Source organism: Taudactylus pleione, unplaced genomic scaffold (genome assembly GCF_031769625.1).
Source record: "Taudactylus pleione unplaced genomic scaffold, aTauple2 ptg000016l, whole genome shotgun sequence".
In the NCBI taxonomy this organism is placed as follows: Eukaryota; Metazoa; Chordata; class Amphibia; order Anura; family Myobatrachidae; genus Taudactylus; species Taudactylus pleione.
This window is the reverse complement of record NW_028284418.1, coordinates 44,764,625-44,790,463: the sequence shown is the minus strand read 5'-3', so window position 1 is coordinate 44,790,463 and position 25,839 is coordinate 44,764,625. Positions and strand designations below refer to the sequence as shown.

General features: G+C 42.1%; 1 protein-coding gene across 4 annotated transcripts in view; it reads left to right on the top strand.

Annotated features, from left to right (window-relative positions):
• LOC148541996 (uncharacterized) overlaps positions 1–24,617 on the top strand; it is a 159,120-nt gene extending 134,503 nt beyond the window's left edge. For 3 of the 4 annotated variants that reach the window (XM_088473830.1, XM_088473839.1, XM_088473819.1), the window contains 5 exons: positions 6,734–6,766; positions 12,899–12,940; positions 13,867–13,908; positions 22,038–22,142; positions 22,303–24,617. In XM_088473830.1, the coding sequence (XP_088329956.1) occupies positions 6,734–6,766; positions 12,899–12,940; positions 13,867–13,908; positions 22,038–22,142; positions 22,303–22,443 (363 nt within the window). In that variant the 3' untranslated portion in view covers positions 22,444–24,617. The remainder of the gene's footprint in view (positions 1–6,733; positions 6,767–12,898; positions 12,941–13,866; positions 13,909–22,037; positions 22,143–22,302) is intronic. The other variant, XM_088473826.1, reaches the window with a different exon arrangement.
• The last annotated feature ends 1,222 nt before the right edge of the window (positions 24,618–25,839 follow it).

The window sequence follows — 25,839 nt, the reverse complement described above, 5'->3', positions numbered from 1 at the left end:
ATTAGTCCCGCCCCCTGCTGTGAGTTGCCCACCTACTTCCATCCAAAAGCTGATGGTGATGCTGCAGCTGAAACAGGTTCTTTCTCTCCCCTTCTCTCTGTCTCTCTCCCCCCTCTGTCCCATCCTCCCTCTATCTCTCTCTCCCTCTATTTTCCAGTCTTGCTCTCTATCTCCCTCCCCCATCACTCTGTCCCACTCCCTCCCCCCTCTCTCTCCCCCTTCCTTCCTTTGTTTTTCCCCTTACTCCCTCTCTCTCGCTCCCTGTCCCTCCTTCCCTCTGCCCCCCCTCTCTCTTCTCCCATCATTACCACTCTACCTGTATCAGGACTGAGTGACTGTACAATACTGTAATTCTCTGTTGTAAGATGCATGCCAAGACAGTACATAGTACATATTATGGCGTATACTTATGTTTGTTAGTAAGGGAGTATAATTGTACAGTGCTAACACTCATTCCTATATTACTGACAATATGCACTTTAAATAAACTTGGGATTTTTCTCCTTCTCTTGTACTGAGATGATTGAAATACTTTTCTATGTGTAATGGGCTGGCAGATTAGGTTGAATATTGTAGTTCAGTAGTAACAGCTGTAGTGCTAAATCTTTCCAACACCGGATTGAGAAGAATGTGCACATGTCTACCAGCCAATGCTATGGCATTCTGGGGCTTGTAGTATCTCAAAAATAGAATGTCAGCAAAACCCTTGCGGAGCCTAGCCTATCACTTGTAGATATAGCTATCCTAGTCCCTCTCTGTCTCTCTCCATCTCTCTCCCTCCCTCCCCTCTCTCTGCCTTTACTGTGTGTATATATATATATATATATATATAAAACAGAGGTTGGGAACTCCCACCAAAAGGGAGGAAGAAACAAAGGTATTCAATATCTCTAGTTACACCCTTACTTTGGCTGAACAATCCGTTTTGTCCAGGGGGCTTTCCTTTTTCCAGACCCACAAACAACGTGTATTTGAATCTGAGGCCAAATTATACAAATTTCATCGACAATTAAAACTACAAGACTTATTTAGTAAATCCAAAAGAGTCCCCAGCACCAAATCCCCTTTTCACGTTACTAGTACCTTTTGATCCTCCCAGTACCAATCCATCTATTGAAACATTCATGATGGTGGTCATGCAGGACACCATATCTTTGATGGCCATGCAAAAAATCTCATATTCCAATCTATCCAGTCTTGAGAGATCAGCTATCAAACAACTCTAAAATAATAAAGATATCATCATTCACCCCGCCGATAAAGGCGGAGGCACGGTTGTGATGAACAAGACTGACTACATTGAGGAAATACGTAGACAGCAATCTGATGGCTCATGTTATAAGGAACTCAGATTTGACCCCACTAACTCTTTTAAAAAAGAGATTGATTCCATCATTTCTATGGGTTTCGCAAACGGGTGGTTGGATGAGAATACGGTTAAATTTTTAACGCAAGATTTTCCTGTTATTCAACTACTTTATGTATTACCTAAAATACACAAAACTTTGAATAAGCCCCTGGGGAGGCCTATTATCTCCTCCCGGGGTTTATTGTGTCAAATTCTATCTCATTGTGGATTATTTTCTCCAGCCTTTTGTTTGTGCAATCCCTTGTATATTAAGGGATATGACTGATTTTCTTCTTAAACTTCAAGAGTTCGGACCCCCTCCCCCTGATTGTATTTTGGTGACCCTTGACATCGTGAGCCTCTATACAAATATTGATCATGGCGAGGGGTTGGCAGCCATTAAAAAAGCTATCATGAGCAGCACTAACTATTCTGGTCCACCATGTGAGTTTTTGCTTCCCTTGATTGATGTCATCCTTCATAAAAATAATATCTTTTTGAGAATTTTTTTTATTTACAATTATGAGGCACAGCCATGGGGTTGAACATGGCCCCATGCTACGCTAACCTTTATATGCACGAATTTGAATGTGCCAACATTCTAACCAATTTCTTGTTCTCCAGACATATAACCTTTTATACAAGGTTTATCCGTGACATTTTTTATATGGACCAGTGGAATGGATATCTTGAATCAATTTATGGATATTCTGAATAATCTGACCAGTTCAATTAGAGTGACATGCTCTAGCAGCCTGCTCACTCTACAATTTTTGTATGTGGCCATGTCAATAAATCAAAAGAAATTTGTTACAAATATTTTTAAGAAGCCAACTGATTTGAATACCGTGCCGATGGCGGACAGTTTTCACCCCAGACCACTTAAAAAAGGTCTGCCATTTTCCCAACTTTTATGGTTAACCAGGATTACTTCTGAGGCCAAAGATTTACCCCAGGCTCTCCAAAAGATGTGAATGGATTTTATTGAACGGGGTTACAATCGGAGTGAAGTTGACAAGGCCATTGAGAAATGCTTGTATAGGACTGATTTACTCAAGTCTGATAAAGAACCCAATGTGAAACCTGAAAGGTTCATCTTTCCAACTACCTTCTCCATTTTTTCTGATAAATTGAGAAAATCTATTCTCAAGCACTGGCATATCATCAGCTCTGACCCCATTCTTAAAATACATGTCACAACAACCCACTGTTTGCCTACAAACATAGCAATAATCTAATAGATCTGGCGACCAATGCTGATATTCACCCTGGTTTAGGAGCGGATAATTGGCTGATGCCAAAAAATGGGGCTTTCTGCTGTAGTGGATGTGTTAATTGTAAATTTATTCTGACAGGGGATAGATTTACCAATCCAAAGAGTGGCCAAAAATACTATCTACATCAATGGATGAATTGTGAAAGCTGCTTTGTTGTCTATGCCATTATTTGTTCCTGTCGAATGGTATACGTTGGTAAAACTACCAGGATGCTTAAAGAACGCATTGCTATGCACAGGTCATCGATAAAAAAGGCCTTCTCAGTGGTGGATTTGAACACGCCACCAGTGGCTAGACACTTCGTTGACCATGGACATGGGATGGGTGATTTTTATTTCATGCCTCTGCACCAAATTAAACCCCTGAGAATGTGAGGTGACCGAGGAAAAAAACTCCTTCAGAAGGAATGTGAACTGATCTATCAATTAAAAACACTACGATAAATGGGGGGTCTGAATGATGAATTATCTTTCAATGTCTTCTTGTGATTTATGAGAGACACATGCTTCTTTGGGGACTGCGAAGCATTGTCAATCAGTTATTTTTTTCTATTTTTTGGGGGGATATTTAGATATATATATATGATTTATCTCCATATTAGAGTAGTTTTCTTTTTATTATTTTCTTCTTTTATCTTTTTTTACAGTATTTATTATGATTTATGTTTTTGATGTAGATTTACATATATATATGTATATGATCATCCCTGAGTGAATAATGTGCATTTGTACTTTGATTCTTGTATGTCACCTGAGTTGTGGGAATTGGGGCGCCTGTCAGACAAGGGTACCATTGGATATCACTGGGGTTGTATTTATGGGTTACCTCGGTAACCATTTGGATGACGATTATTGTTTACCCTGCTACACGTGACTGAGTTATGTCACGTGAGACCGGCACTTGAATAAGCCCAGACACGTGATGTTTTGACATCACGTACAGTCTGCCCCGAGAAGTTGCGCTGGCATTGAGTTCTTTTCAGTGCTCTTCTTTGTATGGGTGTGTTTGTTTACGTTTGGCCATGTGACCAGTAAACACATGGTGCGAGCTGTGATGTCGCCTCCGGTACGAATGGTACAGCGTGGAGCTGAGTCCCCCGGCAGTGGCAGGTGAGATCCATTTAGGCTTGTTTGATTAGGCGCCCATTTTCCCTATTTATACACCATGTTGAGGCATGGGTGTGATGCTCTTGATGAAGGTGGTTGGACCACCGAAACGGCTGTCGGGTGGCACTGCATGGGGTGTGGACTGCTACTGGGGGCACTATATAAGGAGCACTGAATAGGGGGTACCACTAATGGGGGCACTATATAAGGGGCTTACTACTGGGGGCACAAGGGGCACTGCACAGGGGGGACCACTACTGGGGGCACTGTATAAGGGGCACTGCATAGGGGGAACACTACTGGGGGCACTACTGGAGGCCTGCATAAGGGGGTCCTCTCCTGGGGCACAGGGGGCACTGCATATGGGCACCACGACGGGGCTGTTCCTAATCTTTATTTTTACATTAAATTAATCCCATATGGACCCGCCTCCTCCCTGGAACACTTGAGGGGGGGCGCCATAGCACGCACATTCTTCGGGCACCCTGGCTACACGCTACCCCTCTGCCAGGGCCGCCTGCATGCATTTGCCCCCCAGGCTAAAAGTTGCCAGCCCCTGCTGGTGTGCGTTCCAGCTGTCTGCGCATGTGCAGCATAAGCTCTATCCAGGCTCTCCTACTGTCCCTGTGATCGCGCGAGACCTGGGGCATTCACAGCCCTCTCCAGTGACGTGCGATCACATGTGATCATATTAACTTCCGGGTTTCTAGTGACTCAATAAGCATTACAGCGGCATCATGGCAACATATTCAATTAACCATTCACTCCCCGCATCTACCCTTGTTAATCAACAAATACAATATATACAAATGTTATAATATACTGTATACTAATAAAAAAGCACACCTTTGTAAACTCAAGCACAACCATGTTATCTCTGCATGGTTGTACAAATATCATTCTACCATTAATGCATAATTGAATAGCTCCAACTGTATACCGTTTAAGAGAACACAACTAATTACTAAATACAAGGAACAATCAATCCACATAGTTCCATCATAATTGAAAAAAACTTCACAAAAAGTTTTTTTCAATTGTGGTGGAGTTATGTGGATTGATTGTTCCAGTGCACACGCCCTGGAGCGAGCGCAAAAAGCACTCGCTCCGGTGCTCGCAACAAACGGGGCGGCTGTCGATGTTGATCAACAGCTCACCCCGTTTTGTAGGCGGGGAGGGGGGTTGGCTGGGCAAACGGAGGCGTTCCTGCAGGAATGCCTGCTGTATGTGGGCGGCCCTACTGACATCACTCGTGATGTCAGTAGGTGGACTTCCTGCTCTATGTCATACAACACTATAGTGTTATCTAAGACATTATTACACACTATAAGGATAACAACATTTAAGTGACACCTGTGTAGTTCAGTCAAATATCAGATCAGTGGTGTATCTAGGGATCCAAGCGCCCCTGGCAATGTAATGGACTGGCGCCCCCCCCCTATGCAGTGCCCCCAGTAGTAACCCTCCAGTAGCAATTCCCCTATGGTGCATTGCCCTCATTAGTAGCCCCCCTATACAGTGCCCCCAGTAGTGGCCACCCCCCTAAAATGTCCCCAGTAGTGGCCACCCATATACAAAGCCCCCAGTAGCAGGCACCCCCCCCATAAAGTGCCCCAGTAGCAGCCACCCCCTATTTCAGTGCCCCCAGTAGTGGCCACCCCTATAGAGTGCTCCCAGTAGTGGCCACCCCCCTAAATTGCCCCCAGTAGTGGCCTCTTCTATAGACTGCCCCCAGTAGTGGCCACCCCTATACAGAGCCCCCTGTAGTGGGCATCCCTCCATAAATTGCCCCCAGTAGTGGCCACCCTTATTTCAGTGCCCCCCCCTACACACACACACACAAAGAAAAAAAAAAAAAAACTTACCTGATCCTCGCTCCTGACGCGACCGCTGCTGTCCGCTCAGTACCGCCCGCTCTTCTCCTGCATGGGAGAGACATCATACGTCATGGCGTCTCTCCCATCACATGCTGCAGAGGGAGCCGGAAGACGGAGCTCATTAGTGAGCTCCAGCCGGCTCCCTCCGCTGACGATGCAGCAGCAAATGAGTCTGTCTGACTCTCATTAGCTGGCTGCTATTACAAACACAAACACGTGTTTGTAAACTGTGTAGGGCAGACCGCTCTCACTGTGGTCTGCCCTACACTTGTGGGGCCGAGGGACTTGTCCACCCCTTGGCTACTGATGGCACTGCCAGGTGGCGCCCCCCCTTTGGTCGGCACCCCTGGCAAGTGCCATCCTGGCCAATGGGGAGATACGCCCCTGTATCAGATGTCACGATACTGTCAGTCATGGATAAAATAATGAATGATTACATTAGGAATTATATAATAGTGTCAGAATATTCACTGCCACTCGAGATTGATTGAATCCTGATTGGAGGACCCTCTATAGGAGAATATTATACTCATTAAGCGGCAGAATACTTCACATTCTATATAACCTTCAGTAGGTGACACTCATTGTATTATAAATAGCAATCACTCTTTAAGAGTTGGAACAGCTACAGATGAACACACTGGTCCTCTCATTGTTTCAAGATGCCACAGATGAATAATATACTCCTATTGTGATATTACATACCTCCAACTGTTCTTCATAAAGAAATACATACAGTAGTACTGTATTTTAAAGAACATCTTCATTCTTTGGATACTGCTTTAGGTACATATCAAACACTGAACTTGCTTGCCAGATGTTTGATACCAGATAAACTGTTTTGTTAAGAAGCAGGGCTCTTATGCTTAGAGAACCAAATGCTTTAAACATTAATGTTTCAAGTGCAACTACACTCTATGTGGAAACAGACTCTTTGCAGTAGCCAAAGACCTAATGTCTCTAGAAGTAAAAAGTTGGTACAAAAAGAAGGAGATGTTTCACCAGATTTGGAAAAGTAGTCTAAAAGTTTCTTTAAGTCACTGGAAATGCTAGAAGTATAAAAGTAGAATTATATTCAAAATGTTAAATGCAGCTACTCTATATATATTTAAAACTTATTTTCAGCATACAGTGGAAGCTGTGACATCAGAGATGTATGTGAGTATTAATTTTATATTTATTAGAAATATATATATATATATATATATATAAATATCATGATCCAATTGAATGAGACCAATTTTTTCTTTTAAAAAAATGAAAACTAAAAAATAGGTAGAGATGCATTTTAAAAGCTCTATACTTACCATCATTAATTCACCATGACTGTAGCTTGATCTGCTTTTTGCATCCTAATCACTGCTTAAACTATACTAATACTGCCTTCTCACCCACATATCTTCCTTCCTCGTCCTCTTTTTCACCCACCTTCTTCTCTTGACTACCAGTAATATATTTCCCAGCCCTAGACCTTGCATAATCACATTCCTTCTTTCATTGCAAAGTATCTGACTCATGGACTAATGTTTGACAGATTTAGTCATGATTGGGTGTGAAGGTAAAAATTTTGGAAAACTCAAACATTAATTATTTTTTATTTAAGTAAAGTGATCACTTTATTGTTGCTTGCAGTCATTGCTAAAAAGTTATGTAATCAACAGTGACCAATCAAACATTTGTTAAAATTCTGTAAACAAGAAAAATGTCAGAACCTTGTTTTCCTTTGCAATAGTTTACATTTGACTCCATTTATCACTGTTATTTATTTAAAAGCTTTAATCTGATCTAAGAGAATTATGTCTTACATCATGCTCCATTGAAAAATGTGCACAAGCATGTTATTCCTGTAATAATATTTTAGAAATATTTTGCTAGCATTTTGCTTGTACTTATGTTGTAGGTGAATTACATTTTCCAGCCTTTTCGTGAGTTTAAGAACAGCAGTGTTTTCAAGGACTGGTCACTTTCAATTTTATTGCAGGATTTTTATTTTTTTAACTCCTAAATATTTGTTTTACAGAACTCAACAACATTAATTCCCACCACTAATGTAAATAGTATTTTCCAATATACTACACTTATCAAATAAAATAAAAATAATTAAATAAAATAATCAAAAAATAATTATGCAATAAAATAGCACTCTATAGATTGGTAGGAAAACACAGGTTATTACAGATTACTAAGGAGGTGTAAGGAGGCGAAGCTGTAACCCATGCTTATTTGATGGGAGTGAATACTAATCAAAGGGGATTCCTGTTTTGCTGGACTAGTATTGAAGAATCCTTATGGTGATTACTGTCATTAATCCTGTGCTGGTTTAGGGGCACTGACTTTTGTATTTTCACAAGGGTCTATGCACTCTAGTTTAATGTGTCTACAAAAAGAGATCTGTTTTATTGCATAAATATTTTATTTGTTATCTATTAATCTTGAGTGTTTAGGGTGAACACTTTTTTATGCAATTTTAGCTGGATTTTTTATTCTTATTGCTCACCATCCTAAGTATTATTTGTCTGTTGTTGAATATACTGTACTTACACAAAGAACAGTGTTCTATTTGGATTGATATCTTAAATAACATGTATAATTTTCACTTATGAAATGCAAAATGTGTTTAATCAGAAATTCACTCCTGAAATACACAGAATTGTAGGCACATTTAATATCACATTAGATGGCACTTGTATTTTGTTCAGTGCTGCAAGAGTTTCCCCAAAATTGTTTTTACCCCCATGACCAGACCATGGGGGTCATTCAGACCCGCTCGCGAGCGCAGGACGCTTGCAAGCGGGTCAATGTTCCCCCACTGCGCATGCGCACGACAGAGGGAGCTCCGGGCTCTCCATCGCTCCGGGTCTCGCACCAAAGGGGGCGTGCTGTCGATGTTGATTGACAGCACGCCCCCTTTGGTGGGCGTGCCGGGGGCGTGCCTGCCAGACGGAGGCGTTTCCATGGGAACGCCTACCGTCTGAAGCCGGCCCCACTGACATCACTAGTGATGTCAGTGGGAGTGATTTTGGCTCTGATAGAGCCAAAATCACTCCAGGGCTTGCGGCAGCGAGACCTTACCGCAGGGTCTCCGTCGCAAGCCCGATGGTCGCGATGGTCTTGACCATCGAGACCATCATCATGGACGCTCGCATAAGCTGTGGGTGGTCACCCACAGCTATGCAAGCGTCCAGGAGGACGCTCCATTTTCATGGAGGAGGGCCCTGATTCAGAGCGAGCGCTCTGGTCAGAGCGTTCGGCTCTGAATCAGGCCCCATGTTCATTGTTTTGCTGTAGGTCAGGTTTGCTGGCAACTACTTTTTAATTTCTTACTCTACCGAAGAAATGGTTATATTGGTTTCTATTTTACACATTTTACTGAAATTTTTCAAACAAAAATAGCGGAAGAGATTAGAAATTAAATATAAAGCCATGTAGGGCTTCATAAGACCAGTAGAAAACCTAAGGCATAGTGAAGTGGATTTCACAGTTGACATCTAAGGAAGAGGAGGCAGAGGGAATTTGATGGAAAAAAAAAAGGGGATGGAAAGACAGAGAACTAGGATAAAGTTAGTACAGAGAATAGGAATAGGAAACATGGGGGAGAGTTAGTAGCGGAAGGAAGAAAATTAGATAGATGAAGAAGGGGGAATGAGAAGCTAAAGAAAAGGTAGAACTGCCAGAGATATTGTTGGGATGGAATAAATTCCATGCTGGGCATTACAGTGTGAGATCCAGCAGGACCAACCTTTATTGCTTTTTTAGGGCAATCATGCAGAATAATATGCAGCTATGGAGCAGTTGGATGCATTGAGTTTGTAATGAATGAAAATCTGGTAGTAATTAGGAACATTTGGAATTGGCCTAGATAAGAGAGAGTATTATAATCAAGAGGGGGAATTAAACCCTGTGATATTGAGAAACAAGTTGTGGACCTAGTTCCAGTAGGATCTAATTTTCAGAGCATACCCAGAATAGCTGTCCAAGTTTTTAAAATAGTAATAACTTATTTTAAAGGAACATGTCAGTACTACAGAGCATAGCACAGATTGATATGTTTGTAGATAACTCTCTAATATGGGTCCAAGGTCTCCTCTTGCTGCCTATCCCTCAAGTCAGTTTTATTATTTTTTTAGCACACAGAGGGCCTGATTCAGACCCCCTCACGAGCGTTGAGCGCTCGCAAGCGGTTCGATGGTGCCCTAGTGCGCATGCGCACGACGGAGGGAGCTCTGTCGTGCACATGCGCGAGACCCGAATAACGACGGGGTAGCCGTCGTTATGGGTCTCGCACCAAAGGGGGCGTGCTGTCGATGTTGATTGACAGCACGCCCCCTTTGGTGGGCGTGCCATGGGCGTGGCTGCCAGACGGAGGCGTTCCCATGAGAACGCCTACCACCTGGGTCAGTGGGAGTGGTTTTGGCTCTGATAGAGCCAAAATCACTCCAGGGCTTGCAGTCACCGAGACCCTACCGCAGGGTCTCGTCGCAAGCCCGATGGTCGCTATGGTCTTGACCATCGCGACCATCTTTTTGGCTGCTCGCATATGCTGTGGGTGGTCACCCACAGCTATGCGAGCGGCCAGGAGGCCGCTCCAAGTTTAGGTAGGAGGGCCCTGATTCAGAGCGAGCGCTCTGGTCAGAGCGTCCGGCTCTGAATCAGGCCCAGAGAGCTATCACTCTGCTTCTTGGTTCTGGTCCTCCATGACTAATGTTGTTGGACAGCACATGCATTATCAGAGCCAATGGAGAGGAATCTAGAGAATCCCTCTCCAATAAAATTGGCAATATATTAATCCATTATTAATCCATAAACTACTATAGGCTAACATCATCTTCAGATGGCTTTACCTTCCAGAGCTGGTAAATGAGACAGCATAGCAGCTCTTATAGAAACCTATGGGGCCTGCTTTGCCGTCGGAAATGGAGGTACCACCGCAGATATCAGAGATATCTGCTGCAGTGCCTCCATGTTAAATCCTGGGGATCCTTAATATTTGCGGGTACCCTCCTAAAATGTCTTTTATTGGGGGATATCTGCAAGTTGTCTTTAATTAAAAAAAAAATATGTTAACCTGTTGCAAAAGAATGGAATAGATCCTTATAGACATATTTACAGTAGTTGAGTACAGTATATAGTCACTTATTTCTGGAATCTATTCCTGCTTAATGGTACACAACCATTATTATATATGTCTTTATTAGCATTTTACTTGATATTCCACATATATGTGCCAGCAAAGCACCTCAAAATTGGTTCTGCAAAAGCCATTTTACTTGTGTGAACTACATTATATAGAGACTTGTTTTGTGTCTCTGTATACAATAAAGTTGTAACATTCAGCTTGTTACTATCAGCAGCCATTTTCATATATGGTTAAGTTCAAAATATCTGTCAGGGGAATTCTGGTTTTCCCAATCTGCAAATCCTTATTATTGTAGTGTACTACTTTTAACCTAGAACAGATGAGTTACAGAATATGTGAAGAAATAAAGTTTATATCTACCTCAGATTATATATTTTCCCAGTAACAAGAAGCTTTGCCACTGCAGTTACTGTAAAGGCCCCTACACACTAGACGCTTTTCTAAATTAATTGCCCGATTCCGACGCATCGGAGCAACAAATTGTTAAAATCGTCCAGTGTGTATGCACTATATCGTGCAGTGTGCACTCCCGTGGGGTCATCAGTCGCATCGTCTGACCTTCCCTATATTCATTCCAATCAGACAATGCAGCTGATGGCCCCACACAGCTGGATGTGGCAGGGGCCGACATATTGGGCCGTCGGGCACCGGATCGTCCAGTGTGTACGGGCCGCCCGATATGTCGGCCCATCAGTGGGAGGATCGTCCGTCACATCGCTGGGTACACACGTCCCCAGTGTAAGTATACACATTTATGTCATAACTTTCTAAAATATATATTTTCATTTTTAGTATTACAGTATACTGTACAAGCTTGGAGATAAAGTAGAACAAATCTGAAAATAAACTCCTCAACTATAGTACAAAATGGGGTTTTAAATGACACTAGTAGCGCTACAGGGGCATTAAATAATTTCCTCCAGTGATCTATGGCAAACTGTATTTTATTATATAAAATATTTCATGAATAAAAAGAAAAATTATGAACATATAGAGTATATCGCACAAATAAAATAGCATAGAACACAGTTCAATAAAATTCATAATAATAGCATAGAACACAATTAGATAAAGTGCATATAGTATAGCAGCAATAATGGCACTAAATAAAGTGCATATCTGAATAAAGCTGAAGAGTGCATAAAATGAATATTAAATGCAGTTGATATAGTTTATATAATGACCATGGGAGACAGCCTTGATAAAGAGCTATACAGCTCAAACCGCGTCAGCGCTGGCTTACAGTACACTACCTACCTGTAAGCCTGTGAGTGTCTGGACCAGGGTGCTGTCCGGAACCCCTGTTCCTTACCCAAATTGACACTCACCTCCTACATATGGTATGGACTATTGCTTTTTATTCTTAAAAAACGACTAGAACTTAGTGCACTCTGGTGTCCCATGGTACTGATATCAACTATATCAACTGCATTTAATATTCATCTTTTGCACTCTGCAGCTTTATTCAGATATGCACTTTATTTAGTGCTATTATTGCTGCTATACTATATGCACTTTATCTAATTGTGTTCTATGGCATTTTTATGAATTTTATTGAACTGTGTTCTATGCTATTTTATTTGTGCGATATATATATTCATCTTTATTATTGATTCATTAAATATTTTATATAATAAAATACAGTTTGCCATAGATCACTGGAGGAAATTATTTATTGCCCCTGTAGCGCTAGTGTCACTTGAACTCCAATATTGTATATTATACTCTGGGGTAAGGGATACCCCTGATTTTTGTTGTGATCATCAGCTGCTTTTAGGGTGTGCGCTCAGGGACCCATCACCTATCTTGATTCCTCAACTATAGTATTGCTTAAAATTGAGGAGTCCTTTATTGACACAGTTAGGACTGTGGTTAGAATTGAACCCAAGACCTCGGTGCTGTTAGGCAGTAATGCTAATCATTACATTATCCATGCTGCCCATGTGAGGTCTCTGGTCCATTCCAGTACTGCTGATATACAGTACTGCTGACTTAATTCTGCACCAGTACTTCTTAGCATAAAGTGAATGCACTAGTGTGCACTTTATTAGCTCCATCCACTCACACACACATGCTAATATGTCCTGAGGCAGATGTAATGCTTAAATACGCTTGTCACTTACTATATTTACTTTTTGCTTTTCATCTTTCAGAGTACTAGCATCATCCCTGGAAGCACTTCTGCATCAAGTTTGGTATGTTGTTGTTCTTTCTCTGTAAAATTAGTTTTCACTTTGTTTGCCACTGAGCACTAGAAAAATAGACAATATCCTGTAATAGACACACAAATTAAGCAGAAAGAATGTCTAATTTCTGCTAAACCTATATTAACAGGCTTTATCTATCTATCTATCTATCTATCTATCTATCTATCTATCTATCTAGCTATCTATCACCTTCAAAAGTACAGGAGAGCACTGCTAGGGGCATATTCAATTAGCCGCAGAAAGATTTTTGTTTACCATGGTTTGAATTAGTGCATATATGACATGGTATGGCTGGGGAGGCACATGTATAAAAACACAGTTTTTATATCAAAACTGAAGCATGACAGCGAGTGTGATAGGAGAGGGAGTATGACAGGGGAGGCTCTGCCTACCATGACTGCACGTCCCTGCAGTAAATTCACTTAGGGGTCTATTTACTAAGCAGTATAAGGTGCCAGCCAATCGGCTCCCAACTGTCATTTTTGAAACAGCCTGTGAGATGACAGTTGGGAGCTGATTGGCTGGCATCTTATCACTTTCTTATCACTTTTCATTCTGTCTACTAACACTGCTTAGTAAATAGACCCCTTAGTGCTCTATGTGCATTCCCGCTTCATCCTCAAACCACTTGTAAAAATAGTTGCATTGTAATTTTCATGAAGTTAGCCACGTTATGTGTGGGGAAAAATAGAGAAATAAACTTGTGCCCCCAGAAGGTGCAAACTAAACATTGGATTACAGTATATACATTTATATAAGTGATTGCACTAGTGTGTACCTTATTATTATTATTATCATTTATTTATACGGCGCCACACCACACACACACATGCAAATGAAGTGTCCTGAGCAGATGGATGTCTGTAATGCTTAAATACACTTACTATAAATTTTATTTGCTTTTCATCTCTCAGATTACTAGCACCATCCCTGAAAGCACTTCTGCGTCAAGTTTGGTATGTTGTTGTTCTTTCTCTTTCACTTTAAGCCTGCCAATGAGCACTAGCAAAATAGACAATATCCTGTAATATGGAGCATACACACGGTCAGATTTGTCAGATGAACGATTTGAACGATTGAACGATTTTTGACTGCATTAATGGAATCGTCCAACTCTGACTGCAAACGCATCAGATGTCAGATATCGTTATCTGACAAACGGGAACGCGCATCGTTGATCGTCCATCGTTCAGGCATGTCAGATATGTCAGATTTTCCTTCAGATATGAACGACTGAACGATTTTTAAATCGTTATCGTTCATATCTGAAGGAAAAATCTGACCGTGTGCATGCACCATTAGACACACAAATTAAGCAGAAAGAATATCTAATTTCTGCCAAACCTTCTTGCTTTATTACCAGGTTCATTCACGTTATATTCTGATCTATCTATCTATCAATCTATCTATCTATCTATCTATCTATCTATCTATCTATCTATCTATCTCATGTCTATCTATATCATAGCTATCTATCTCCATCTATATCTATCTATCTATCTATCTATCTCTCTCTCTCTCTATATTAGTGGTCTCCAACCCGTAGCTCGCGAGCTACCGCTAGCTCGCGGACATCATTTGGGTAGCTCTTCTAGCTGCAGTACTGCTGAGTCTACTAGGAGGAAGTGATCTCTGACAAAGCCGTGGGTGGAGCGACGGGGAAGCGCATCAGGTGATTGCCGTAGGGTGGCACAATATGTGATAGACACCATCTGGACACCACACAAGTCGACTACATTTGGGGCGAGTGACTCCCGATCAGCCCTGCTGAAAAATCATACAGCAGCTCTGCCTATATCTTCTGCTCCTCTACTGTACTTACCTCCTTGGAGCCGGTAATTAAAAGTGAAATGTGCAACAATATCACTGTACAAATTAAATGCATTGTTGTTTTCTATGAAACATTTTTTTAATTTTCATTAAATGATCTTTCATTTTTTGGTTATTAGTCAGAATTGTTTTTTTTGCCAAAAATGTTAGCAGCTCTTCAGAAAGTTAAATTTTTCTTGAGAAGCTCACATCCCAATTAAGGTTGGTGACCACTGCTCTATATCATAGCTATCTATCTATCTATCTATCTATCTATCTATCTATCTATCTATCTATCTATCTCCTTCAAAAGTACAGGGTAGCACTCATAGGGGCATATTCAATTACCCGGTAACATTTTTGTTTACTGCTGCTTGAATTATTGCGTATATCCCACGGTATGGCTGGGGAGGCACACATGTATAAAAACACAGGTTTTATATCAAAACTCTGAAGAATGACAGGGAGTGTGATAAGAAAGGGAGTGTCCCAAGGGTTCTCAACCAAGTCCTGGGATTTTTACCTTAAAATAAGGATTTTCCAAAGCTTGCATTTAGCTTCGATAACCCCTGAAAAGCAGGTTAACATGTCTAACTGGATATGCCTCATAATGCCCAAATCAATAACTTACAATTTCAAGCAAATGTATCTAAACACTGTTCCCACTGACATCTGCTGTTATCCTGAATATACCTCAAACCTATTTACGGATACACTGGGGCTTGTGTAATAGGTTGCAACTTGCAGCCGGCGCCACCCGCGCACGCAGGGGGGGTTTCCGAGTACCTAGAAACCCCCCCTGCCTGTTTCTCGATCGCCGCCGGCGCCCCGCAAGCAACTGAACAATATTATTACTTTTTTTTTTTTTAACAGAGTCTGACACTGCCTGGGCTGGCTGTAGGGGGAGCTGCAGCGCGCAAGTCCCTCCCAGTCAGTTTCCAGGCATAGGGGCACTCTGTTACCGGCAATGTGACAGAGCTCCTGGCTGCCGCCGCCCGGGACAGTCTACTACTGCCAGCGCGGCCGCGAGTCCCGCACAGAGCCGCACAAAGTAGGTGGCGGGGGGTGCAGCCGGTGGGGGATAATATTTGCCAGATGACCAGTGATGTATTATCATGTATATGCCGGGAAGGGGTTGGGTGGCATCGTATGTCGGCAGCTGTGGAGGAGGATGTTTATTAAAATGATGCCAGATAACTGCTGCATGTATTTGCGGCGGGGGGGGGGAGGGAGGGAGAGGCAGAGATAATATCTATTAAGTAATGCCAGTTGACTGCTGCATGGTGTATGTATTTGCAGGGGGGGGAAATAATATTTATTAAAATGATGCCGGATAACTGTTGCATGTCTGTGCAGGGGGGGGGGAGGGGGGAGTTAGTATTTATTAATTTATTAAGTGATGATAGAGGACTGCTGCATGGTAATGTATTTGGAGGGGGGGGAAGAGATAATATTTATTATAAGTGATGCCAGATGACTGCTATCTATCTATTTATTATTCGTGGCTAGATGTTTCATTGGTTCAGTAACCGAGAATTTGGAAACCCCCCTTTCAAAATCCTACGTTTGCCACTGGCCGCTGCGGGTACTCCTGCGAGTCTTCCCATATTTTTAAAGCGGCAATCATTTTAAAGGCAAATATAGCTTGGTTTTGCCTCTAAAATGTTTTTCGCTTTAAAAATACAGGAAGACTCGCAGGAGTTCCCGCAGTAGCTGCAAGTAGCAACCGATTACATAAGCCCCAGTGTCTGGACTAACCTCCTTTTCACATTCTGCCAGTGCCTATTGTTCTACGCCAATATTACATATCCACAGAATAAACTTGATATACAGGTATGTGCTTATCTGAAACATGCAATCACACAGCAGTCCAATCCAGACGTCTTCAATATCAAATCCTAAAGATAAGCACGTTTCCCTAGTGCAATAATGCTAAAAACACTTTTTATTGCCAAACCATAGGCCCAATTAAAATATGCTCACAAGATAACAGTAATAGAAAAGCTTATCTGAATGATGCTCCTAATATCACTAATGTACAGTAGTCTCTGCTGTACAGTCAGCACACACTGAAAACAAAATGTGGGAGGCCACCTACATACAGTATATATATATATATATATATATATATATATATATATATATATATAGGAGAATGAGATTTGGCACTCACTGCATATAAATCTTACTTCATCCCATTGCCCTTCGTAAATGGACTTTCATCCACTTGCACAGTAGAATCGGTGGCAATCAGGGATTCAAAGAAGAAATGACAGTGCACCTTTTTACCAGTGTTTCAATGTATTCCACATTTTCCTCAGCATAACAATAAAGTATAAAACATACTCACCTTATAAAGTGCTCCCCTTCACCACGCTGTAAGTGTGCCACCCAGAGTATGTCTCACCAGCACTCGCTATTGATGATGTCACACCCAGAGCACCCTGTTACCATAGACACCTCCAGTATGTGTACAAGGCTATGAGGTAACCAGCATAATGCTAAAATATGGAGTACACTACTGGTATTCCTCCATGATGCTTCATAACATGAAGCATCTGTACCTAACCAAGATGGCCACCGTACTTTAGTATGCGCATGCACAGCACCATCTTGTCACTGTGCATGAGCACCGCACTGGTACACAGACGTGTAGTACTCAGTTCCGTGGGGGACCCTGCGTAATCCTGCAAAACCACATGACTCGCTGGTCAGCTGTATGCTCAGCTTATCTCTGCTGCATGCATATGTAACAGTGAGTACAGCTGTACCTAATCTGTGCACTACAATAAATTGAAGCTCCTGGTTAAGTCTATCCGGCTGGCGTGTCTAACAATTTTCGTTTCGTTGGTGTCTACTACTTAACATCCGTGTACAACACAGGATATGCATTCAGGAAGCCGGCTGACATTATACCGACAGCCGGCTTCCCGACTGTCATATCCTGGTGAGGGTGAAATGACTGGCATCTAGATGTAGACGCCGCTCATTTTACCGATGCCGGGAGACCGGTGCCCGGCATCCTGATCAAAGGGATGCCGGGTGCCGTGAGTGGACAGCTGCGGGTGGGGGAGGGTTAGGTTTAGGGCTCCTGGGGGGGACCCCACCAGGAGGTTAGGGTTAGGCTAGGGGGAGGGAGGGTTAGGGTTAGGCACCCCCGGAGAGGGTAGGGTTAGGCACCCCCCGGGGTACTTAGGTTTAGGCAGCGGGGAGGGGGGAGTTAGGTTTAGGCACTATGGGAGGGATTAGGGTTAGGCACTTGGGGGGGGGGGTTAGGGTTAGGCACCCCCCTGGGGTACTTAGGTTTAGGCAGCGGGGAAGGGGGGGGTTAGGTTTAGGCACTATGGGGGGGATTAGGGTTAGGCACTTGGGGGGGAGGCTAGGGTAGGCACCCCTAAGGGAGGGTTAGGGTTAGGGGGGAAGGTTAGGTTAGTTAGTACTTACCTGGGGACGATCGGGATTTCCAGCGCTGTCGGGCTCCCACTGCCGGGATCTCTTCATTTGTCGGCCTGACGCTGCCGGGATTCGAACTGCCGGCCATGCGGCCGGCGGTATTACATACCGATTCCCAACACAGAACAGTATACACATATCAACCCATAAGGTTACATTAATAATAAAGCAAAGCACTCCTGCTTATAAAATGACAAATAGCCCAAGCCATGATTAAGTATATGGAATAACATACTTATCTACCAACTATCAGGAAATTGTTGGTAAGGTCCATATAAACGACTGCCATTATCTGTTATAACAGAGAAAATATTTTACAGCAAAAGAAATTATACATTCTTTGAACCCGTAGCATTTGAGAGCAGGGTAATCCCTTTTGCACTGTTTTGGGTTGAAGCTACACAGTGATAACATATATATTACGATTGGTGGGTTTGACAAATAGGGCTATACTCCACTTAGTTCCCAGGTTTACTAATAGAAACATGTCCTAAATGCTGCGGGTTTGTAGAATTTTCAGTGAGGAGGAATATATGCTCAATGAGATGGATAGAATGATCCTTACATTATACAGAGGGGTCACATTTATGCAAAAAGTGTTAGCCATCTCATAGCAAAATACATTAAAAACTAAAAATCCAAAATCTCTGTCCCGTAAAAAGATATGGCTAAGTAGATAACATAGAAAACCATAATTTTAGATAGGTCATTAAAACAGTGTGTGTAACTCACAGGAGACACCATTAGACACCCACATTTGGTGCTTATGTTTAACATTTACTATGATATGTCAAGCTTTAGTAAATTTGTTATCTATGCCCTGGTGTTTCCCTGCGGTAAATCCTATATCAGATAGACAGAGTGACATATAGCGCCACTTTTAAACACCAATTAATATTTAATATAGCCCCCTACAGGGTGTAACAAAGTATTTGAAGGCACCATTGCAAAAATTTGTAAGGGCCCCTATGTACCACCCAATGGTGAAAAATGTATATAACACATGTAACTTTGACAAGGAAGATGGGCCCCTTAAGCTCTGGGCCCCATAACAGCTGCACCCCTTGTACCTATGGTAGTTACGCCCACGCCCTTAATATAATTAGTGAATTAAAAAATAGTATTGCTCTCATAATAAATTAAACAATAATGTGCACTACTGTGTGATAGCTCATTTATTTGGAAAACTGTAGATGCTGAAAGTAGGCCTGGCCTCCTACATGACTGAATGGACCCAAACCTCGGGCACTGAATGTATTAAATTATTTATATTTGTACTGCAACGTTGCTATTGGGAAACTTGATTTCAGAATCATGATTCCTACCAGCAATTTAACATTTTGTGATTTGGCTGTTTTTGAATTTTGCTTTGGTCTTTTTAAAGAGAATTTGGTGAAATTCATCAATTGTTAATGCATTGGGAACTGATAATAAAGCATTGAGTGTCTGTATGAAGGCCCCTACACACTAGATGACTTTATTAACTATTTGTCGTTAACCATCGGAGCGACAAATCATTAAAATCGTCCAGTGTGTATGCACTACATTGTGTTTGTGCGCTCCTGTGGGGTCATTGGCCGCATCACCTGATCTTTTGTACATGCAGTCAAATCAGGAGATGTGGCTGACGATCCCATGCAGCGCTATGCGGCAGGGCCGCATATCGGGCAGCGGATCGCCCAGTGTGTACGGACCACCCGATATGTTGGCAGGGGGGTCTTGTGTCGCATCGCTGGGCACACGCATCGTTTAGTGTGTACCCAGTTTGAAACTGCAAATTGCACATTACATTATTCACCTTCATTGAAATTGAAACTGTGTGTATGACATAGGCAATAATAATTGTTATCACTTACTTAGTAAGTCGTTTTTAAAAAAAAGTCTATTTAATTTGTCTTATCTGACGTGCTTATATTAAGCATGATGTTAAAATGACTTCTGAAAAACATATTCTGCCCTCTTCTGGCAAAGCGCAGAAATGCTGCTTCTGTTATAAATTTGAGCATTGAGATAGTTTTGTAAATCTAATACGTGTTGACCCAGTCTGATATCTTTCCTGAAATAATCCCAAGTATTTTAATGACATATAAATTCATTAATTTTACATGAATAATTATAGTATTAATTATTTTGTAATGCTTTATAATATTGCAGAGACTGGAGTAAATTTACTAAGATTCGTTTTAGTCCGAGACTGCTATCGCGGGTGAAAATATAACTTTTTTGCAAATTGGGAATTTACTATCATTAAAGTCAGGTGATTTGTTCATCTTTTGGGGTTGAAATTGGGTGATTTAATGCTGCAAATTTGGCCGTTTTTTGCAATAGAAATTAATTCTCCATCGGCTCAAATCGGGAGTACTTTTCATTCATTTCTCCCTAAATCGGGAAGTTGCCATTATTCATTTTGCTATATTCGGCCATTTTAAAGCCAAATAGGGGAGTCAAGAAAGGTTTCAAATGCACCACCTGCTGAGCTGCGAGATTCCATCCAACATCATCTGTTATTTCTCACAGGTTGCTAGCCAATCAGCGGCTGCTTTACATGTAGCGGTCGCTCATTGGCTGGTTCCACGTGAGTCCCACCCAATGAGCGGCCGCTACATGTAAAGCGACCGCTGGTTGGCTAGCAGCCCATGAGAATTACAGATGATTTTGGTCATCTGTCATTTCGCGAGGTGTAAGTATATGTAACAGCATATTCTTACACATGTTCAGCTTGGTTCGGGTAAGTTGTTTTTTGTTTTAACAAAACCCTGGATGCTATGGAGAGCAGCGCCAGGATGGAGGATATTTTTTGCAGGTCATTCCACACGGATTTGTACATTGGAGAAGAGGATAAACCAGCTGGTACAGGTAAGTATATGTGATTGATGTATGAGTGTAATAAACTTGTACTATATACAGTGTGTGTTGTGTCTTTATTTAACTATTTATTTTACAGTGGGGGTACGGGTGCTGGCTGCCTACTGGCACTTGTAGTTCCACAAGTGCCAAAGGGCAGGCATACTGGCACCTGTAGTTCCACTGTAAAGTACAATTTTTTAATACTTTTAACACTTTATGGCCCCCGTACCCACCGCTCCAGGGGTGCGGGGAAGAGCCCCGGGCTTCAGACCAAGCCTGGGAAGAGGGAGAGGGGGGACCCCCTCACCTCCCCTGAGATCCCCGGCTTGGCCTGACTGGATTGGGGAGCGAATGCTTTGGCCCTGGAGATCCGGTAATAGGGTCTCTGGGCTGTGGCATTACTCCCCGGTTGGTTTGGGTCTGGTGCTGGTTTTAAATATAGGGGGACCCCTACACATTTTCTTCCCCTATATTTAAAACCAGGCACTGGCCCTGCAGCCAGGTGCTGGTTCTTAAATTACGGTGGAACTCTACTTGTTTTGTTCCCCATAATTTTAGGAACCAGGACTGGCTTACAAGTCCGGGGCTGGTTAGCCTTTTGGGCGGGGACCCCACGTCAATTTTTTTAATTAAAATGAACCCTTAAAATATAAAATAAAATAAACAAGCAGTCTGCACATATTTCACTGATATGTGCAGCCTGCTTGTTCGGGAGAGAAATTCATGCAGGGAAATCGGGGCTTCAAAATGGACAGGATTAACCAAATACACCATCAATCAAAACGATCCTGTCAAAACCGGGAGCATGGTAAATTCCCAATTTTTTAAGTGAAAAACTGAGTTGAAAAACTGGACAAAACAGGACCAAAACGAATCTTCGTAAATTTACCCCTACAGTATGTGTGTTAAGTATTTTTTTTTTGCTGAGACTATTTCCCGTTTGTTAATTAGATTTATTTTTCCTTTTTACTCCTAGGGATTAATAATTGGCCTGTCTGTTGGAATACCATGTGCTATAGCGCTAATAGTTGCAGTTATCATAGCTGTGACATGCCTTTGCAGGAAGCGGAATAAAGACCTGGTAATCTTCTTACAAATGACATAAACAAATAGATAATTAGTAATAGATTTTGGATGTATTCTGTTAATTCAGTAACAACAGCATAGCCAGCTAGGGAGAAATATAATACATTTAAATAGCAGTTCTCAATGATAATTTTCATCTCTTTTCTTTATTACAGAGTAATTCTGGAGAAGCGGCTGTTGCCATTCCATTTTATGAAACAGTGATCAATATTTCCAGGGATTCAAATACATATGACAATGTTGGAATCAAAAATGAAGTTGAATATGACACTGTTCTGAAAACATTTAGCGAATAATAACATGGAATATCAATCATATACTCTACCCTGACTTTTTCCATCCGGTGATATTCAGTTTTAAAATGTGAACTTCAGTCCCAATTAAGAACCACCCCCAAACTAAAGGCATGTGGTGCTGTGATGTATATACTGAGAGCCAGAGCCGTAACTAGATTTTTTGATACCCTGTGCGAAAGAGCAACGGTACCCCCCTCCTCACAAATGGCTGCCATGCTTTAGGACAGGGGTGGCTAACCAGTCAGAGGCAAAGAGCACCAAAATATCTGTAGCTATGTCAAAGAATTGAGATCATGCGCACGCTGAAGGCACACGTGCAAAAAGGTATTATGTTTGTAGGAGTATGTAAAAGCGCATGCACACAATCACTGTGGAGGTAAATATTAAAGGGACAGAAAAAGCCAGAACAATATGAAAAACATTGAAAAAGCCAGATCCACATAAAATACACTGAAAAAGCTACACTCACATAAAATACACTGAAAAAGCAAAATACATAATAAAATAACAGATCCACATAATACAATCCAAACCCCTGGTGTCACTCCAGCCCCTCCATGTGTCACTTCAGCAGCCTCTCATGTGTCACGTCAGCCCCCCATTTATCACTCCAGCAGCCCATCCATGTGTCACTCCAGCAACCCCCATGTGTCACTCCAGCAACCACCCCATGTGACACTCCAACAGACCCTCATGTGTCACAACAGCAGTCCCTCATGTGCCACTCCAGCCTCTCCCTCTCTCCCATGGCCACTCCAGTCCATCCACCTTCCCCCAATCTCCCTCCCACTCCACTGGCCACTCCATTCCCCCACATGTCACAAATAAAATGAGAAAGAAAACAAAACAAATGAAAACCCTCTACAGCTCTTACCCTGTTACGACTGACTGTCTGTAGGTAGGCTCCGGTGTCTGCAACCATGTCCTCCTTGTGGCTGCAGGTTCAGTTACAAGTTGAGCTCTGCCTCCTGTTTGCGGCGTAACATCACCACATCACCCATACATGACTCTGAAGCAGACTGCTGCATCAAAGGATGTGTCTCCTCTGAACAGCTGCTGCCTATCAGAGGAGGCAGTCAGGGGAGCTGCATCAGAATAACGGAAGAGCCACAGGTTGGCCACCGCTGCTTTAGGATATTGCCTTCCCCACCCTGCCTTTCTCAGATCATGCAGCTGTCACTTGGCCGGTAAATTATCTTTACTTTTGCAAGAATAAGTTACTAATATCCTGTAAACCCTGCTCCTTGTCATCATCCTCCCTCCTTTCTCTCTCTCTCTCTCTCTGGAACCCTTCTCTGCACTAGCGCCTGTCTAAAGAAGCTAGTAAGAGAGCTGACCTGATTCACTGACTGGGAGTGGCACAGCACTGGAACCTGCTGCTAGACACCACCGCTGTCACTCTCTCACTCACTGGACTGAACCAAACTGGCAGATACTGCTGCTGGACACCGACACCGTGCCGCCTACTGCGCAATGCACATGACACACCCAACAACTCCTCACCCTAGGAACTGTGGGAGCCTGGGAGGAGAGACGTCATGACATAATGACGTCTCTCCTGTCCCAATAGACTATGCGGGACTTAAAGCTGTCCGAAGATGGAGTGACATGAAGGGGTAGGCTGCCGGCTGCTACCCTTTCAGTCAGTGTAGAACTGTGCGCCGCGCATCACACTGTTGTTAAGTACCCGGCAGAGAGATTGTGGTGGGCAGCTGGTGTTCTGCCCTCAGGGTTGTTGCACTCTGTGCGTTGGCACCAGCTGCGCCACCCTAGTTATGGCCCAGCTGAGAGCAGTAAATTCCAAAGGAGTATTGATATGTATACTCAAGTATCAGTGGAGAGATGGGCCATGTTAATCACTGCCCAGTGTCTCCGTTCAGGAACTTACCTCCCAGTATTCACCTTCATGTTGGTGAGTGCAGAATGTGTACCAATATTGAAAGTGCCACAGAAAAAAATAAACATCATATAGATCGTTATGTTCATTTATTGAAGAGAAATTGCACTTACAATTGTTGGCAGAAATCATATGTTTTGTACAATTAGGCCTAGTGTAAACCAGTTTAACCAGGATCCAATGTGATCATATGCTTTGGTGAGCAACCCCTTCATCACTATACTATTTGGGCGAGACACATATTATATAATTAATAACCAGAAATTAATTTTGAATTAAAAGTTCCTGCAATTAAATATGTAAGTTTAGAATATTTCAATAAAATATAAATGTTACAATAAGTTATTGAAAAACATAGTTACAAAGGGGTCTACATATGTACTAAGCCTTGGGGAGAGATAAAGTACTTTATCTCTCTCTAAGGGTATATTTACTAAAGTGCAGGTTTTTAGAAGTGGGGATGTTGCCCATAGCAACCAATCAGATTCTATTTAATATTTATCTAGCTAGAATCTGACTGGTTGCTATGGGCAACATCTCCACTTCTAAAAACCCACACTTTAGTAAATATACCCCTAAGGCTTAGTGCATAGATACTGAATATCAAATTACAAGCGAAATAAAAATGTAATACTCCAAAAAATGCATTTAAATGAAATATTGAAACCATGGAGTGTAAAGGTGTTTAAAGTAAATAATGATAGGTTTTCACATTTTCATAATTGTGCTAACCTATCATCCTCTGACTATTCTGGTTAGTAATCTCAATAGCATGAAATTTTAAATAAGTGTGGTCTGCATTATGTACTTTGACAAATTTGGTGGAACATATTACATTCAACATATTGGGGCATGTCCAATTGCAGGCAATATTTTTAAAAACCCTGCTGCACACAGGTTTTTTTCTGGCAGCCGCAAGATTTTCCCTATTCAATTGCTGGGTAGAAAATTAGTTGCGGTAATTTCTATAGGAATTACAGCAGCTGTTTTCTTGCAGGCCCAGATGTGAAAGCAGATGTGACTACTACCTTCCTTCCTTCAGGGTCGGCTGTCCTGCTCTCTCACCTCATCGTTCACTGCTCAGCACATGGTGTGGAAGCAGAGGCAGAGCAGCCCTTCCCATCCTGTACTGTCTCATACAAGACCTATCATATATGTGGATTCTTATCAATGTGCATGCTGGCTAACCTTTTATGACATGGGATTTTTTACACATGGTGCAGTACAAAGAGTTCAAGGAGTTTATGGGGTCTATTATCTTAGATTTCTCCAACAGTGCTCCTGATTAATGTACATATTGCTTCTCCATACACTAGTCTGGGGAGAACGATTCAGAGAAGCATGGAAAGCTCATCTACCCGATTTGCTTCTCATAAAAATTGTACAATCTCAGGATAGCATAATAAGCCTCCTGATGGGATAAAGGCAGGGAAGAGTCATATTCTCCTACATCTTCTCAGTCCTCTCTGCCCCCTTAATTGTCATCGGCCAATCAGAGG